This window comes from Raphanus sativus, chromosome 9, assembly GCF_000801105.2.
Source record: "Raphanus sativus cultivar WK10039 chromosome 9, ASM80110v3, whole genome shotgun sequence".
Taxonomy (NCBI): domain Eukaryota; kingdom Viridiplantae; phylum Streptophyta; class Magnoliopsida; order Brassicales; family Brassicaceae; genus Raphanus; species Raphanus sativus.
Window position 1 is genome coordinate 2,967,741 of NC_079519.1, and position 17,033 is coordinate 2,984,773.

At 36.5% G+C, this 17,033-nt stretch overlaps 4 protein-coding genes, 1 long non-coding RNA gene and 1 other non-coding gene across 6 annotated transcripts; 4 read left to right on the top strand and 2 right to left on the bottom strand.

The window, feature by feature from the left end:
* Positions 1–952: 952 nt before the first annotated feature.
* Positions 953–1,770, top strand: LOC130499579 (uncharacterized). Its single transcript, XR_008938454.1, has 3 exons — positions 953–1,150; positions 1,220–1,390; positions 1,645–1,770. It is a non-coding gene; the product is annotated as an uncharacterized LOC130499579 (long non-coding RNA).
* A 1,189-nt stretch (positions 1,771–2,959) lies between these two features.
* On the bottom strand, positions 2,960–7,015 carry LOC130499936 (uncharacterized). Its single transcript, XM_056994477.1, has 3 exons — positions 6,753–7,015; positions 6,537–6,594; positions 2,960–5,591 (listed from the first exon to the last, which is right to left on the bottom strand). The coding sequence occupies exon 3, from the start codon at positions 5,589–5,591 to the stop codon at positions 3,171–3,173; it is 2,421 nt and encodes an 806-aa protein (XP_056850457.1). The 5' UTR covers positions 6,537–6,594; positions 6,753–7,015; the 3' UTR covers positions 2,960–3,170.
* A 1,482-nt stretch (positions 7,016–8,497) lies between these two features.
* On the top strand, positions 8,498–9,366 carry LOC130499829 (paired amphipathic helix protein Sin3-like 5). The gene is made up of 4 exons (XM_056994259.1): positions 8,498–8,625; positions 8,748–8,925; positions 9,104–9,199; positions 9,301–9,366. Exons 1-4 carry the CDS (start codon positions 8,498–8,500, stop codon positions 9,364–9,366), a joined length of 468 nt encoding a protein of 155 aa, XP_056850239.1.
* Positions 9,367–9,925: 559 nt separating this feature from the next.
* Positions 9,926–10,681, top strand: LOC108824512 (uncharacterized). The gene has a single exon (XM_018597947.1). The coding sequence runs from the start codon at positions 9,926–9,928 to the stop codon at positions 10,679–10,681; it is 756 nt and encodes a 251-aa protein (XP_018453449.1).
* A 1,942-nt stretch (positions 10,682–12,623) lies between these two features.
* Positions 12,624–13,706, top strand: LOC108826840 (uncharacterized). Its single transcript, XM_018600189.2, has 2 exons — positions 12,624–13,227; positions 13,335–13,706. Exons 1-2 carry the CDS (start codon positions 12,869–12,871, stop codon positions 13,609–13,611), a joined length of 636 nt encoding a protein of 211 aa, XP_018455691.1. The 5' UTR covers positions 12,624–12,868; the 3' UTR covers positions 13,612–13,706.
* A 3,006-nt stretch (positions 13,707–16,712) lies between these two features.
* Positions 16,713–16,784, bottom strand: TRNAP-AGG (transfer RNA proline (anticodon AGG)). Its single transcript has one exon. It is a non-coding gene; the product is annotated as a tRNA-Pro (tRNA).
* Between the last annotated feature and the right edge of the window lie 249 nt (positions 16,785–17,033).

A 17,033-nucleotide genomic window follows, 5' to 3' on the forward strand; every position in this document is an offset into this window, starting at 1 on the left:
AGAGAGGAGTTAGAAAACATGTTCAAGACTTAGGTGACATGATGAAAGAGGGTTTTTAAGAAGTGCATCAGGGAGATTAGGAAGATCTCCGATAGATTGGAAGCTGTGGAGAAGAAGGTTGGTGTCACCAATCAGGCTACCCCTCAAGCCCCAGAAACCGGGGTTAGTAAAAAAACACCCTACCCCACAAGCCCCAGAAACCGGGGCTAGTAACAAACAGACTACTCCTCAAAAGATCAGCCTCCACTTCAAACCAACATCCTACTCCTCCCACCAGACAGCCTGCTCCTCAAAAGGCAAAAGCCTACTCCTCAAAAGGCGAAACAGCCTGCTCCTCAAACTAAACAGCCTGCTCCTCAAACTAAACAGCCTGCTCCTCAAACGAAACAGCCTGCTCCTCAAACTAAACAGCCTGCTCCTCAGACGAAACAGCCTCCCCTCAAACGAAAAAGCCTTCTCCACAAAAGAAACAGCCTTCTCCTCTGCCCAAAGAGGTTAATATCAATCTTTAAGTCGTCTGGTCTTTGTATAGATTGTAAATATATAAGTCGTCTGGAAGGTTTTCCAGCTGGACGACTTACAAATAAGTCGTCTGGAAGGTTTTCCCAGCTGGAAAACCTTCCAGACGACTTATTTGTAAGTCGCCAGCTGGAAAACCTTCCAGAAACTTACAAATAAGTCGTCTGAACTCCAGCTGGAACCAAATCCCTCTCCCAACTTTTATTTAAGTCGTCCAGGGTTAACTTGTTCTCTTTTATTGCAGAGATTGTTGCCGGAGGATACAGCAGATGAGGCGATCTCGGTATATAAGATCTTGCCGGAGGATAAAGCAGATGGTGTCACCTCCAAAGAGATTGTTCCTCTCACTTCCACTGACCAACCGAGCTTCGCTTCCCAACGATCAACAACCGAGCTTCGCTTCCACCGATCCAGCTTCAGCTTCAGAACCGAGCCTGGTTGTATTGGACCAAACAGCTCCCACTGCTTCTGTGCGTGCAAGGAGTGAACGAACGAAGAAACCTGCTCCCACGCAGATATCTCCTTATACGGCAGAGAGAAGGAAACTCCTTAGAGTGGGAAAGTATAATCCATTTCCCACACTAAACAGACCTAAGATGAAGGAGCTCGCTGATTGGTTGAAAACTGATCCGTAAGTGATTGCTTTACCCATAATAGCTTGATTTTAGTCTACCAAAACTGATTGCTTTTTTGTTTGCAGTGATTATTTCACTAAGGAAGAGGACAAACCACGTACATCACCAACTTGGTGGTATCAAAACTCCGGACATCCAAAGCATGGCTGGAAGACGTAGTAAGTCTTCTGCTTATCTTTAAGTCGTCTGGTAACTTGTCTTTGTATAGATTTGTAAATATATAAGTCGTCTGGAAGGTTTCCAGCTGGACGACTTATTTGTAAGTCGTCCAGCTGGAAAACCTTCCAGAAGACTTACAAAATAAGTCGTCTGGTAACTTGTCTTTGTATAGATTTGTAAATAATAAGTCGTCTGGAAGGTTTTCCAGCTGGACGACTTACAATAAGTCGGTCTTGAAAGGTTTTCGAGCTGGAAACCTTCCAGACGACTTATTTGTAAGTCGTCCAGCTGGAAAACCTTCCAGACGACTTATTTGTAAGTCGTCTGGAAGGTTCTAACTTGTATTATTTTATATGCAGCATATAGATGCTTGGATGAATGTGCTGAGGCAGAGGTATAAGGAGAACCCACAATGTTTCCGGAGCGAGCGAATGTGCTTCCTGGATCACAACTTTACCCAGTCTTGGAGAGAACAGTATCTGGTCTTCAAAAACATCGTCGTCTGATCACAATGGTTTAGGAAAAACTACCTAGTGGGGCGGCGAGTTTGTATGACGGATCAATGCCTTCATTTTGCCAATCAAACAAGAAGTGGGGGAGGACATTGATGATATCTATGCGCCACTGAACTTGGACAACAAACATTGGGTGGCTATTTGGATATCGATCCCTAAGAGGCACATAGTCGTCTGGGACAGCATACCTTCAACTACCATACCAGAAAGATGGGATGAGATAATGGAGCCTTTTCTCGAGATGGTCCCTTATCTGATTGTGGAGTGCGGAGACCAGATGCATGGGTTGGAGCGATACACCTTATGAGAGACTCCTCAAAGATGTACCCACGGCCAACAATGGTGATTGTGGCGTGTACGCTGCAAAGTACATTGAATGTCATGCTCTTGGGGTCCCCTTTAGCCTAAAGACTTTGCTAGGTCCAATGCGAAGACTATGAGGGATACTATGGCTTTGGCTATATGGACGGAGCTTGTTGATCAGCATCTGAAATAATGAGGATGGTGGTATGTTTGTAGGCATGTATGATTAGATACACAAATCAATTGTATAGATTTTTTAACTTGTATAGAATTTTTAACTTGTATAGATTTTTAACTTGTATAGATACACAAATCAATTTGTATATTTGAACTATTTGTATACACAAATCTATTTGTATATATTTGAACTATTTGTTTACACAAATCTATTTGTATGTTTGTGGGCATGTATGATTTATTTGATTTTCTAACTTGTATAGATTTTCTAACTTACAAATAAGTCGTCTGGAAGGTTTTCCAGCTGGACGACTTACAAATAAGTCGTCTGGAAAGGTTTTCCAGCTGGACGACTTACAAATAAGTCGTCTGGAAGGTTTTCCAGCTGGACGACTTACAAATAAGTCGTCTGGAAGGTTTCCAGCGGACGACTTACAATAAGTCGTCTGGAAGGTTTCCAGCTGGACCGACTTACAAATAGGTCGTCTAAAAAAAAATAAGGTAGTCAAAATAAATACACTGGACGACTTACAAATAAGTCGTCTAAAAAAATGGTAGTCTAAAAAATAAAATTACACTGGACGACTTCGAAAAAGGTCGTCTAAAAAAAAACACTTGAAGGGATAGTAGAAGGTAGTCTAAACACTGGACGACTTAAATACACTGGACGACTTAAATACACTGGACGACTTCGTAAAAGGTCGTCTAAAAAAAATACACTTGAAAGGGATAGTAGAAGGTAGTCTAATACACTGGACGACTTCGTAGAAGGTAGACGAAACACTGGACGACTTAGAAATTAGTCGTCTGGACGGGTTAATCAAGACTGGACGACTTATATTTAGGTCGTCTGGACAACTAGTCAACTGGTTGTGTACATTGTGGTTTCGTATGGCCAGTTTCCTTGCAGTTTTGAGCATCTCCGTGCCCTGTGTTTCTTCTGGGTTTTGTGTCCCCTCATCCTAGATAGCTCCAACCAAGATTGCCATCTTGATTTCTTCTGTCTCCCCGGACCACGCTTTACGTTTGGAGGAAAGCATTCTCGTTCCTCAATATGTTGTGACACGATAGGATATATATTCTCTGAGTATCCTGCATACAGATGATTCTTTGAGTAAAGTGGACATACAAGTGTGTCGATATGCACACCAGCATGTGTTCCAGCTGCTATAGCATGAGAGCAAGGTATTTTCTCCACTCCATAGACACCACAACCACACTTTACATGTTCCAAATCAACCGCACAGTCCATTTTGCCACCTTTGACAAAGAAACGCCATCCATCAATTGGTTCGACCGTCATCGTATCCGCTATCTCTGATCGAACAGCAAGCAAGTATTCAACACCCCGGCTATGTACAGTTGGGAGACTCAAAGCATCTTGTCTCCTTTTCCAATACCATTTTCCTAACTTCTGCCTTATGAACTCCAGCAGGAACGGAATCGGAAATCCTCTTGCTCGCTTCAGTGCGGAATTAATAGATTCAGCGATGTTGCTTGTTTTTATGTTGAACCTGTTCCCCTTACAATAAACCCTTGACCATAGCTTGGCGTCGGCCTTCTCCAAATACGTTGCAAGTTCCGGGTTTGCACTCCGTATCTCAGCCATGTACCGGTTAAAATCGTGAACCGTGTGCGCATAAGCAGCCCCTTTCACCAAGTACATGAGATGTTTCCCTTTAAACTTTTTGACAATGTTATCTTGAAGGTGATAATAACATATTCCTCGGGTTGCCCAAGGAAACACCTTCTCACACGCACTTTTAATGGCCGCGTGCCGGTCAGAGACTATCACCAGAGGCTTGTCATGAGATATACAACTAGCCAATTTTGTGAAAAACCATTCCCAAGAAGGTTCATCTTCAGCATCCACGATCCCAAAAGCCAATGGGAATATCTGAAAATTGCCATCTTGTGCGGCTGCAACTAACATAACACCTCCATACTTTCCACTTAGGTGAGTTCCATCCACCACAATGACCCTTCTCTGATACTTAAAACCTTTGATAGAAGCTCCAAAAGAGAGAAATAGATACTTAAATCTTTTCTCAGAATCAAGTTCTATAGCCGTGATAGAATCAGGATTTGCAATGGAGATTTGCTCGAGATATGAAGGCAGACGCGAATACCCTTCTTCTGCTGATCCTCTCACCAATTTCTGTGCATATAACAGTGCTCTGTATGAAGTGGTGTAATCAAGCGTCATGCCAAACATGTTCTTCATTGCATCAGTGATATGCTGTGGAGTTATCCCATCAATGATCCCAACACGATCAATGAAAAGACTACCAACATACTTTGGAGTACAGTGTCTCCGCTGAGCGATTCGGTCTCCAATTGAGCATAAATGTTTTTCCACATACTTTGTTACCCAAAACGTGTTTGACCCATGTTTCACACTCGCTCTGATCTTCCATCCACAACCGCTAACCCGACATATTGCCACAAGGAGAGTTTTTGTTGATTTGTATATTCTGAAAGAAAACCTACCCCTCACTGCTGTCAACCGCAGCTCTGAAAGCAGTGCATCCTTGCTAACAAAACTCTGGTTGACATAGATGCTGGTACAATCCGATTTTCCTCCTTCAATAGCATTTGTCTTAGCATATGTCTTTTCAATTTCTTCAAAACAAATATTATCATCATCTTCCTCGTCCTCATCTAGAACCTTTCCATAAAGACTGTAATCCCCACCATTCTGATCCGTTTCACCAACAATAGTGTTATCAGCATCCTCCTCCCCATTTTCCTCCTCCCCATTTTCCTCCTCCCCATCTTGATTTTCATCTTCAACAGACTCATTATCACCAACATCTTCAAAACATTCATCAGCCTCATCATTATCACCAACATCTTCTTCCCATTCACCAGCTTCATCATTATCACCAACATCTTCTTCCCATTCACCAGCTTCATCATTATCACCAGCTTCTTCTCTTTTCTCTGAAACCGTTTCCACCTTGCTGCGGCTTGATACACAAAGACATACTCTATGCGTTTTGAGTATCTCGAGCAAGTTTCGAACTTGTCTATCACTTGTAACATGAATGGGAGGACTGCTTGGAGTCATCATCATTTCTGCTGGTAATGAGTAGCTAATCTCCACAGTCACTGATCTCATGTCCAGGTTATAATCTTCTTGAGCCATTGCAACAAGTTCAGCATGTGTTGAATCTTCATTCAATAAAAACAATCTTGCTCCTTTGAGATCATCAACCACAAAATCCCAACGGAAATCTCTCAACAACCATTCTCCATACACTGCATGTAACTTAAAAATCATCTGCAAATATTCAAAATAAAACACATTAGTAAACATAGAGAAAATGAAGAAGTTCAACAAACATTATCGCAGACGACTTAGATTTAAGTCGTCCAGAAGACTTAAAGGTAAGTCGTCTAAAGAGGTCACTTTTGCAATTGAAAATTAAAAGGGACGACTTAATTCTAAGTCGTCCGGCTTTGTTTGTTAAAAAAAAAAATTCAGACGACTTATATATAAGTCGTCTACGAAAAACGGGCTAGTTTTGCATTTGACCGAATCGTGTCAGATCTTTGACTATTTCTGGACGACTTATAAATCAGTCGTCTCTGGAAAGTAAAAATTTCAATATTTTATTCAAACTAGACGACTTACACGTAAGTCGTCCCAGGTTAGTTTTGTAATTGAAAAATAAAACTTGAAATTTAACTTTCTCCAGACGACTTAACTAAAAGTCGTCCAGCTAGACGACTTAATTTAAGGTCGTCCGGGATAAGCAAGGTTTGGACGACTTAATTGGGAAAAATTCTGGACGACTTTGCTTTCCCCGGACGACTTTAAATTAAGTCTTCTGACGGGACGACTTTATATTATGTCGTCTGGTAAAAATTAAATTATGAAGTTTTATTTTTCAACTACAAAACTAACCTAAGACGACTTACACGTAAGTCGTCTAGTTTAATAAAATATTGAAATTTTAACTTTCCGAGAGACGACTGAATTATAAGTCGTCCAGAAATAGTCAAAGATCTGACACGATTCGGTCAAATGCAAAACTAGCCTGTTTCTCGTAGACGACTTATATATAAGTCGTCTGGACTGTTTTTTTTCACCAAACAAAGCTGGACGACTTAGTTTAAGTCGTCCGTTTGACCAGAAGACTCATCAGTAAGTCTTCTACATACAGATGACTTACTTGTAAGTCTTCTACGCGAACAGATTTTGAAAAAAAATTCAAATTCGTACCTTCAACTAGGTGAGATGACTTTGTTTGCACACAGGGTCTTCTCCAACCACCCAGAACCTCAAACGAAAGCAACCGTAAGTCAAAACGAAAGAAATATGGCTCCAAACAATTTTGAATCAAAAGCTTCAGTTTTTTGGATGAATATGGAGAGAAAGTGAAAGAAATGTTGTTTTAGTTCATAACAATTGAAACAGAGAGAGTGTAAAGAGATTTACGTGCATTAAAGGGCATTAAAAGCTCCAAACAGTTCGTACAAGGTTGTTCCCACTATTCATGGCAGTGGCAATATTGTAAATACTTGAAGAAAATGAGGTTGAGACAGTAAAGAAGCCATTTTCGAAAAAAAAAAAAAAAAAGGGTTAATGGCATTTTCGTAGATAAAATGCAGATGTGGGGTTAAAAACTCAAAAAAAAAATGAGTCAAAAGAAAAGGTTAGTTTTCTGTTTGAATTCAAGTTTTGAGTCACTTTTGCAATAAGCCCTAAAGAATATACTTGAAAAGCAACCTAGAAGAATTGAATAGTTGAAAGTACTCATAATTCAAGTACTAGAAGAAATTCAAAGAGAAGAAGGTTAATCAGTTCCTTCACTGCACATATTTTGAACAACCCTTATTCGAGTCTAAAGTCGGTATGTAAGGCGTTAGCAAGTCACTTGACAGCTGAGATCCCTTGTCAGATGAAGGGTTAGTTTCTCAATGATACTCAGTTCCAAGACTTGACTCCTTTCTTGAAAAAGAAGATTTGAGTTTCGCACCATCTCGTACCTAACGTCATTGTATATGGAATTTTATATGGTTCTAAGCATATCTGTCTACAGTAAAAGTACAACTCGGTCTCAAGCATAAGATAAATGGATATTTCTTGAGGCTTGAAAACTCAATCAGAAGGAAGACATCTCATTCTTTGGAATCTTGTCGAAAGAGATGATGGTCTAAGAAATAGTGTCTCACTGTCCAAAACGATAAACTCCTCTTGACAGTCGCACTGGAATGTTTGAGATTCAATTCTCGCTTCACACTTTAGTATTATATCTGAACCAATAGTCTTCCTTAGTTCTCTAATTAGCAAATATTTCACAGTCGTGGGACTCTGCAATTCCAAAAAAGAAGAAGGAAATATACTCTTCAATCCTCCAAAAAAATCAGACTGAATATAATATCGTCTTCTTAAAATCCTAGTAAGAATGAGAATGGTGTGCTATATACTTAATATTTAAGAATATTAGCTATGTACATATAAACTTGTAAAACAAAACGTATTAGAGTTTTATATTTTAATTGTATTTGTTATTACTTATAAAATAATTTTTGGTAAAATATTAAATACTATAAAAGACTTGAAATGCACAAGTTCATTAGAAGTTATGATATTACCAGTTTGTCTTCTATAGAGATTATGGTTTAGTCAAATAAGAAAAACAGAGAGGTCAACGTAGAAGAAATCATTTAAAATCTTACCTTCAAAATAAATATTTTTCTTTTTATGCATTATACATCTCTGTATAATAATGTAAAACCACAGTTTCTCTCGTCTATACATTTGTATATCTTCGTGGTAAGGTAAGGAGAAACTTTTGCCTCTAGATGACTTGGATCTTTACAAGATTCGAAATTTGTACGATGAGGCTCACTAGTTTTATTTTATCCTTCTTCTTTTAAATTTCATTCAAACATTTTTATATTATATTATGAATTAATATATGGATCTTTTCTGGTTGGTAGCCTTGAAATTCATTGCAATATTTTCTATGATTGTTCTCTTGTTAATAGATCTGCTGGTTGATTTTTTTTTCTTCGTATTTTGGGATGATTTGGAATTTAGCTATTTGAATATATTATATTTATTTTAGCCTTTAGTCAAAAAAATTATTGTATTTAGATTATTCTATTATTATTGGGGTTCCTAAATATACTTTCTCTTTCTCTGAATAATTAATGAAATTCTAGGCAACTTGAATCATGGTCACAAAAAAGCCATCTAGAAGGGATGCTTATGAATACATATATACTGTGAGGGATCATTTTCAAGATAATCGTGAAATATATGATACATTCCTTAAGGTCCTGAAGGACTTCCATTCTGACAGGTATATTTGATGTGTTAACGATTGATTTTCCTCTTAAGTTTGTTCAATTACTGGCCACGTAATAATTAATTACTCTTAGGACTTACGGGCAGCTGAATAACTAAATGGTGTTTACATTGCAGAATTGGTCCTAGTGATGTCATATCAATGATGATCGAACTCTTTAAGGGACACCAACACCTTCTTTTGGGTTTCAATAAATTCTTACCAGAGGGTTCTAAGATAACACTCGAAAGCGATCAAACTCTACCAAAAAAGCCTGAGTTTCGCCATGCTCTTGATTTTGTCCGCAAGGTTAAGGTAACAACATTCACCCATAGTAGAAAAATGGATGGACAATTCGATAAACGAAGTTCGTTTTATTTGATTTTCTTCTATATCAAGTATTTTTTTTTTTAAAGTAACAAATAACATCATTTTGTAGACTAGCCAATACTATAAAATTATATTGCTCTTGCCTATTTTTACCACTTTGTAGGCAAGGTTACAAGATGATCGTGCATACATGTCTTTCATAACAATATTGAAAATGCAAATAGAAGGAAAGAAGTGTTTTACTGAGGTTTACCATGAGGTATATTTGTGTCTAATTATTTTTGTGTATTATTAAAACTGTTTTCTTCTATTCAGAGTTTTCGTCTTTTTTTGGTTAAAGAATAATTTCCTCTTTTGCAGGTGTCTGAGGTCCTCCGAGACCACCCCGACTTGCGTGAGGAATTTATTTTTTTCCTCCCTAGTTAATATATAGAAGGGTGAGTGTGCAGTTGAAATAATAAGCTGTGATAATAAGTTACATATATATACATGCAATAAAGCTATGTTGTAATCACAAGTTTGTCGTTGAGTTGACAAACGGGTAACTCTTTTCAGTTTGTTTCATCGCTTAAAGCAAAACTAGTACTATCTCAAAACAGTTAGTTTACAAAAAAAAAACTATCTCAAAACAGCTATTTTGCTAAAAAGGTTTTTTAAAGGCCAACAAAAAGAAAAAAAAAACATTCGATGCAGGGTGAAGATAATTACTCATGTGAAGCGGATAATTTTTTAAAATTTCCTAATAAGGAATGCTTACGTTACCAGCTTACAGAGTTGCTTAAGTTATTGAAGAGACTCTGGATAATTAGCCACGCTAACAAGACCGACTTCATATTTAAATATTTGAGCTATAACAAAGTGAAAACGAGAGGAGTATATCGAATCCCTTTCGTGGGGAGTGAGTACTTAGAAGGTGGAAGTCAGAAACGGGGAAAGCACTTCATTTTGGCATGATAGATTGTCCCGGTTTGATACTCTTAAAGACATGCTTGGAGAAAGAGGTCCGCTTGATTTGGGTATTCCTGATAATTATTCTGTAGCAGAGGCTAAGAGAAATAGGAGAAGAAGGAACCATAGAGTGGATATTCTGAATCAGGTAGAAGAAGAAATAAGTAAGCTTGGCAACCATCAAGATGAAGATATGGCTTTATGGAAGCTTTCTGCAGGCAATTACAGGGCGAATTTCTCAACAAGTAAAACTTGGGATCAGTTACGTGAGAAGAAGCCTACCTGTGATTGGCATAAGGGAGTCTGGTTTTCTCAATCAACCCCTAAATATGCTTTTATGATGTGGATCACCTTGAGAGGGAGATTGCAAACAATGGATAAAATGAGGCAGTGGAATAATTCTGTAAACCCAGTCTGTGTTCTTTGTGATGAAGCTTCAGAATCATGCGCTCATCTCTTCTTTGAATGCAAATATTCAGAACGTGTTTGGAGAAACCTAGTTGAAGGACTCATGCAAGGAGGATATACAGCAGTGTTAAGGGAGCTGGTAGAGATAGTATCAAAACCATGGCTAACACCCATCAAGACTTTTATTCTCAGATATGCGTTGCAAGCTACAATGCATACTGTATGGTGGGAAAGGAATGCTCGCAAGCATGGAGAGAGACCAAGAGATTTGGATAGCCTGACAAAGCTGGTGGATAAAAACATACGATTGAAGCTTCTTGCAGTCAAAGGGAGAGGGAATTTTTATACAGAGGGTTTAATAACTTGGTTTGGGACAAGAGCTTGAAGAAATAGTTTTTAGTATTCTAGTCTTGAAGGCAGTAAAGTTCTCAGAAGAAGAAGCAGGAATTTTTGTCTATTTTGTTTCCCTTAGCTATGAGTTTTCTTACTCTTTTTCCTCATTAGAGTTTTGTCCCAATAGGGTTTTCTCTAATGAGGTTTTAATGAGGAGAAACTCATGGCATTTCCAAACTTGACTTGTGTCATATGGTTAAGTTTGAGGGGGAATTTGGAGTTTTGAAGTAATTTTTAATGGAGTTAGCAAGTAGAGAAGTGTAGTTGTTTTTCTGAGTTTGTTTTTATTTCATAATATGATGCACTAGTTGTAAAAAAGTTTGATTGAATAAAATTTTACATTCATTCAAAAAAAGAAAAAGAATACTTAGAAGTGATTTTTTTTCAAAAATACTTAGATCTTAGTTCTGTAACTCTGTTTTCAAAGGAACTCGTTCCGATCTCTAACATTGTCAAACTATCTGACATTTTTCGTGCACTCCAAAACATCTCTCTCCAATCAATCGTAGAGAATGGGTATCTAAGAAGGCCATCAGAAGGGGGAGAGGAAGCCCCTCACAAAAGTTATCCAATTCCTTCGTTTTTGTTTGTTTGGTGGCCTATTTTATTGGTTGCATCATTTATTCGATCAACCTATCCTCTCGCAAAGAACCAGTTTCGAAAATAGAACTAGCTTCTATTGATTTCACGATGCTTAATACAAACACTCATTTAAGTGCGAAGTGGGTTATGTCGATATGGATCCCTATGATTTTCCTGGAATATACATATATGTCTTTAAGGAGACCGCACGTGGTACAGTGAATTTGGAAAAGAACAGATTTGGAACTCAGATTTATCCTCGTCTGTATTTTGGAATTCCATCCGCCAGATATTCTGGATTACATAAATAAATTATATATTTTCTTTTGTAATTTAGAAAAAATAGAATATACTAATTCATTCTTTTGCTGTAATCAGATACAACAATCTCAAATATTCATTAAGAATAAAAATAACTTTAGTCATTTTAGTTCTGTAAAGTGAAAGCTTTAATAAATAAAAAAATCACAAATAATAGTATAAATATGTTCCAAAAAATGTCCCAAATATGTTTCACCGACTTGGATACGGAGATGTACTGTAAGAGATATCACATATATCTCGAGAATATACGTGGACCGTAAAACTACTTACAATGAACATGTCGAATAAATCATTAAACAGTTTAAACTATTATAATAGGGTGTTGAATTAAGAAAAAGTACACGTGGAGTAAACACTAGTTGAATAACTTCAACGTGTTGAAGAAAAAACAGATGAAACCCATGTTGTTGTATACTTACTTTTCATTAGTTGTTTACGTTTTAGTGTTTTTTTATTTTCACCAAATTTTTAGAATTTAATTATTTTATAAAACAAAACTTTTTAAAAAAATAAAAATTATAGCAAAATTCATCATTTCTTGTAACCTATCATAAGAGATTAGTTTCGTTTAATTTGGTTATATATTAAAATTTTCACTTTTTCTTTATGATTTTATTTTTTTATTTTTAATCAAGTGTTTTGGTATTTTTAAACTTTTTCTGTTAAATAGGTATTAATTATATTATTTTAATATCTTAAATAATTATCAATATGTAATTACCAAATTATAATTGATATAAATATGAATAAAATAATAAAATAAGGAGTTGAATTTTATTAAACAAAACTATTGTAGAGAATAAAAATGAAATGGGTGTTGAATAATAGGTGGAAGAAAAAGAATATGATGTGAAGTATGAAAAAGTGAAAATAGGGTGTTGAATAAACCAAACCATTGTTGATAGTCGAAGAGATATCACATATATCCCGAGAATATCTTCTATGATTTGAATCCCTCTGTTTTAGGAATGTATAGTTATGGGATGCCCTATATGAACTTGTATATATAAACTCCTCATGTACATTGTAAAGAGATATCTCGTGATCTCTTACATGGACAAGCAATCTGTGATCTAGTATTAAACGAGGCCATAGCTAAAGATTTTATATCATCCGAACGAGAGACAAAGAGAGCTAAAAAAGAGAGGGTGTTCTTGTTTTAGAATACGTTTGATTATTGTTGTTCAAAAGCAGAAACTTGGATTAAAATCCTTCACATTCCTCGTCCACTTCAAAAAGTCTTTTCTACTCTCTCTTCAATCAACCGTAGAGAATGGGTATCGAAGAAGGCAATCACAAGGAGCCAACTACAGGCGAGAGAAAGCCCCTCACAAGGTGCAAAAGGTTCTCTATCCACTTCGCTACTGTTTGTTTCATAGCTGGTGCTATTGTTGGGTTCATTTGGTTCACCGAATGGTGCTTTAGAGAAGAACCAGTTCAGATTCCGAAGATAGAACTAGCTTCTTTGTATTTCACGGTGCTTAATATCACAGAGACTCGTTTAAGTGCAAAGTGGGATATGTCGATACGGATTCCCTACGATCTTCCTGGTGACTATATATGTCTTCAAGGAGACCTTCAAGCTTCCTTCCTTTACAAGAATGTTACTCTTGCTACCTCTTCCCCACAAAAGTAAGCAGTACCCTTTTTTCTTCTCTTTTTTTTTTAATTTATATTATTAATTTTGTAATTTAGGTAGGATGTTATATATACTAATGAATCTTCTGTATAATATTCAGATACAACAATCTCAAGTTCCGTGATCCTCAGGTTCTTAAGGTTTCAGCAGGTGTCTCGGCAGAAGATACTGATGGTTTGACAGTTAAAGATATAACTGAAGATGTGAAAGAGAAGAAGGAAGTGCATTTTGGAACGCGTTTTTATCTCACTGATTGCAGGGAAAAGACAACTGGTACTATGAGATATGCATGTGATGATGTAACCTTGCGATTCGAACCAGGTTCCGAGATGAAGGCGGGTTTGCCTGGGAAGAACCCTAGCTGCGTCAATTATTGACCAAACTCCACGTCATCACCAGTTCATTGCTTTTTTTCTTTCTTGTGTATTGCATCAGATGATTGTTACGTTGGAAAATAGTAGGGTTTTACTAAGATTTTCTCTGGGAATAACAATATTTTTAGTTAAATGATATCAAAAATCTTATAAGGGATTTTCGATATTCAAATACAATCATTATCAAGAAATAAAAATAATAATGAAACTCAAAAACCATAATTAACTAAAGAAAGAAACACAACACTAAAACGAATTAAAGGACATAACCTTGTTTAAAAAAAAGAGAGAAGTTCGGTGCATACAAACTCTCTCGTATTCTTCATTTCTTCTTGCGCAGGGGTAAGCGTTCGGATACCCATTCGGATTCGGATCAGATATTTCAGATTTTCGGGTATTTCAGTATAGAGATATAGAACCTATTCGGGTAATTTTATTTTTTGGATCGGGTTCGAATATTTTGAGTTCGGGTTCGGTTATTTCAGATCGGGTTCATATATTTAGATTTTAAAAGAAAAATAAATAAATTTTTCATTTTTATAAGTTTTTTGTATTTAAAAATTTAGATTTCACATAACTGATTTTTTACTTTTTTAAAAATTAAATGATTAATAGATTTGGAGATAACATTTCAAAAAAAAATATTAATTTGGCTATTGTTTTTAAAATTTGGATGTAACTTTTGTTAATACATGAAAGCAAAAGGTTTGACATACATTTTCAATGAATATTAAATTATTTTCTCCATAGTTATATATATATTATATGATCTTAAAGTATGTGTGACATCAATATAAATATTTTAAATAAAATGAATTATGTAAACTAAAAATATAAGTGTAAGTATACATATGTTCTGTTATCTTCGGATATCCATTCGGGTTCGGGTATTATCCGTTCGGATTCAGATATCCAATCTCTCATAACTTAATATCCGTTCGGATAATTTTGCTACTTTGGTTCGGATTTCGGTTCGGATTTTCCGGGTCGGATTCGGATGCCATTTTGCGTATTGGGTAAAATGCCCACCCCTAGCTCCATGTCTCTATTCAATCAAATTGTACAGAACAGGACATGAAAGATGATGTTGATTCGGAACGAAGAGTAATGGACTCAGTCATTGCTCCTATCTCTTGTCAAATTATTATAGTGCAATTGATCAATTTGGAGAATTTTACCTTCACAGACACATTTCAAATTCTCAATTACACATACAAGCACTTTGACTTCTGCACACATTTTCTCCCTGCGAAATGACTAATATGACTCTCATTTACACACTCTCTCCTTTGCCTAACCAAATCAACTCTAAGCTCTCCATATTACCGACCCATCCTAACTAGTTAATGTTTCGAAACCAAATAAACTGTTTGTATTTCCTATTTCAAAAACAATTAAACTTTCGTTCTCCTCTTCTTCTTGGCTCTTGTTTCTTTCCTCTGTAACACATATCTGATTTCTCTCATCTATGACACAAAATAGATCTGATTTATTTTTCTCATTTGTAACACGTTCTCTGTCATGGCATCTTTGGTGAAGCTCTCCAGCTTGCTCGATCTGGAACTGCTCTGCCGGATTATCCTCTCCATCTCTTCATCCTCAACCATTGGTGAGTCACACCATGAATCTAGAAACTCCAATCTATTCTCAATCGTGACTCTCTATTACTAATTTAAAAAAATATATCTAACTGATTCATATATGAACAATTAATTTCTTACCTGATTTTTTTTTATTTTAGTTTCAAGATCTGATTTTAAATTGAAGATATTGAAAGTTGTGGTGGAGAAACGGTGGATACCTCAATGGATGCGGTGGTGGAAGACGTGAGGGTGAAAATAGTGGTGGAAATGGTGATGGATGACGTGGTGGTGGATGCCATGATGGTGGATGCTATGTTGGTAGATGTGGATACAAATGTGGAAGACGTGAGGAGGAAGAGGTGGTGGTGGATGCCGTGATAGTGGATGCTATGGTAGTGAATGTGGATACAGAGATGGAAGATGTGAGAAATAGGAGGTGGTGGTAGATGCCTTGGTTGTGGATGCTGTGGCGGTGGATGTAAACATGGAGATGAAAGCCGTGAGGAAGAGAAAGTGATAATAGATGTCGTGGTGGTGGATGCTGTGGTGGTGGATAGAGATACATAGGTAGAAGACGTAAGGAAGAGGAAGTGGTGGTGGATACCGTGTTGGTGGATGTTGTGGTGGTGGATGTAGATACAGAGGTAGAAGACGTGAGGAGGAGAAGGTGGTGGTGATGGGGTTTACAGACAATCTCAACATTTAAGGTTTATTTTTTTATTTCAAAAGCATCTACACTCTTCTCATCTCACCAACTACGACTTATCTCTCTCATCGATATTCCACTGATCTCCATCGTTAAATACGCCGTTATACAACATGTTTGTCCACAATCTTCTATCCACAAACATATATGTCCACAAACTTCTATCCACGACTCTCCTATCCACGACATATTTATGCACATCTACTTTTACAGAGCTTCATAAAAATAGAGCCTATAAAAAACAGAGATTTTTTTTATCTTAACTCATCTTTTATTTGAGTAAAAGCCGACTCTCTTCTTCTCTCACTTTAACATTAATTGCAACTAAGACATTCACTAGTTACAAACCGAAAATCGACATAACCATTATTTACAAAAGCAACAAGAGAGAGAATCAATATACTTAAGCAATTCAGGGGCAGTAATGGTCAAGAAAAAGACAGTTGTTGCCAAAAAGTGTCTCAAATTCATAATGTATCTGTGAATGAGAAAAAAATAACAATGTGCTTGTTTCCGTAAGTCTCTCGTGTCCTTGTAACTTAGCTCACCAAATCGATCTAGAATTGTTTTGGGTTTAAATTAGAGAATTTGGGTTTTATCAAATAGGAAAAATAAAAGTAAAACGAGAAATTGGGCCGTCATTTGTGGATTTGGGAATTTGAGGCTATGGATTAAGGCCTTTGAAAGATTATCATGGGCTTATTAACAACGACCTATTTACCAAATTTATGCAAATATTTTGGGCCCAAAGGAACAAAAATCAGGAAAGGAACCAAGAAAAAAATGAGAATTAAACACTTTTAATCAAAAGAATAGGGGCATTCCGAGAATTGAACTCGGGACCTCTCGCACCCTAAACGAGAATCATACCACTAGACCAAATGCCCGTTTTTGAATTAAGATGCAAAGCAAATTTGATAATTATCCAAAATTCTCTTGGCTAACCTTTTTATCCAGAGTATTATTAAAATAAGGCGATCATCAAATTAACAAAAAAAAGTTTATCTTGAACCGACAAAATCAACATTTTATACTTCTTTTTCAATGTTAGCTCTTGTTAATCAAAATTTACAAATCTAGAATAATAATAAGGAAACAGAAATCCACCTTAAATGCACAACATACAAATCTGCAAA

What these genes read in the sequence shown, in the direction of transcription:
- LOC130499829 (XM_056994259.1), top strand. Translation starts at nt 8,498, where the DNA reads ATGGTCACAAAAAAGCCATCTAGAAGGGATGCTTATGAATACATATAT. An exon ending in ATTTTGTCCGCAAGGTTAAG is followed by an intron (nt 8,926 to 9,103) that starts GTAACAACATTC and finishes ACCACTTTGTAG; the next exon opens with GCAAGGTTACAAGATGATCG. An exon ending in TTACTGAGGTTTACCATGAG is followed by an intron (nt 9,200 to 9,300) that starts GTATATTTGTGT and finishes CCTCTTTTGCAG; the next exon opens with GTGTCTGAGGTCCTCCGAGA.
- LOC108824512 (XM_018597947.1), top strand. Translation starts at nt 9,926, where the DNA reads ATGCTTGGAGAAAGAGGTCCGCTTGATTTGGGTATTCCTGATAATTAT.
- LOC108826840 (XM_018600189.2), top strand. Translation starts at nt 12,869, where the DNA reads ATGGGTATCGAAGAAGGCAATCACAAGGAGCCAACTACAGGCGAGAGA. An exon ending in GCTACCTCTTCCCCACAAAA is followed by an intron (nt 13,228 to 13,334) that starts GTAAGCAGTACC and finishes TATAATATTCAG; the next exon opens with ATACAACAATCTCAAGTTCC.
- LOC130499936 (XM_056994477.1), bottom strand. Translation starts at nt 5,591, where the DNA reads ATGATTTTTAAGTTACATGCAGTGTATGGAGAATGGTTGTTGAGAGAT.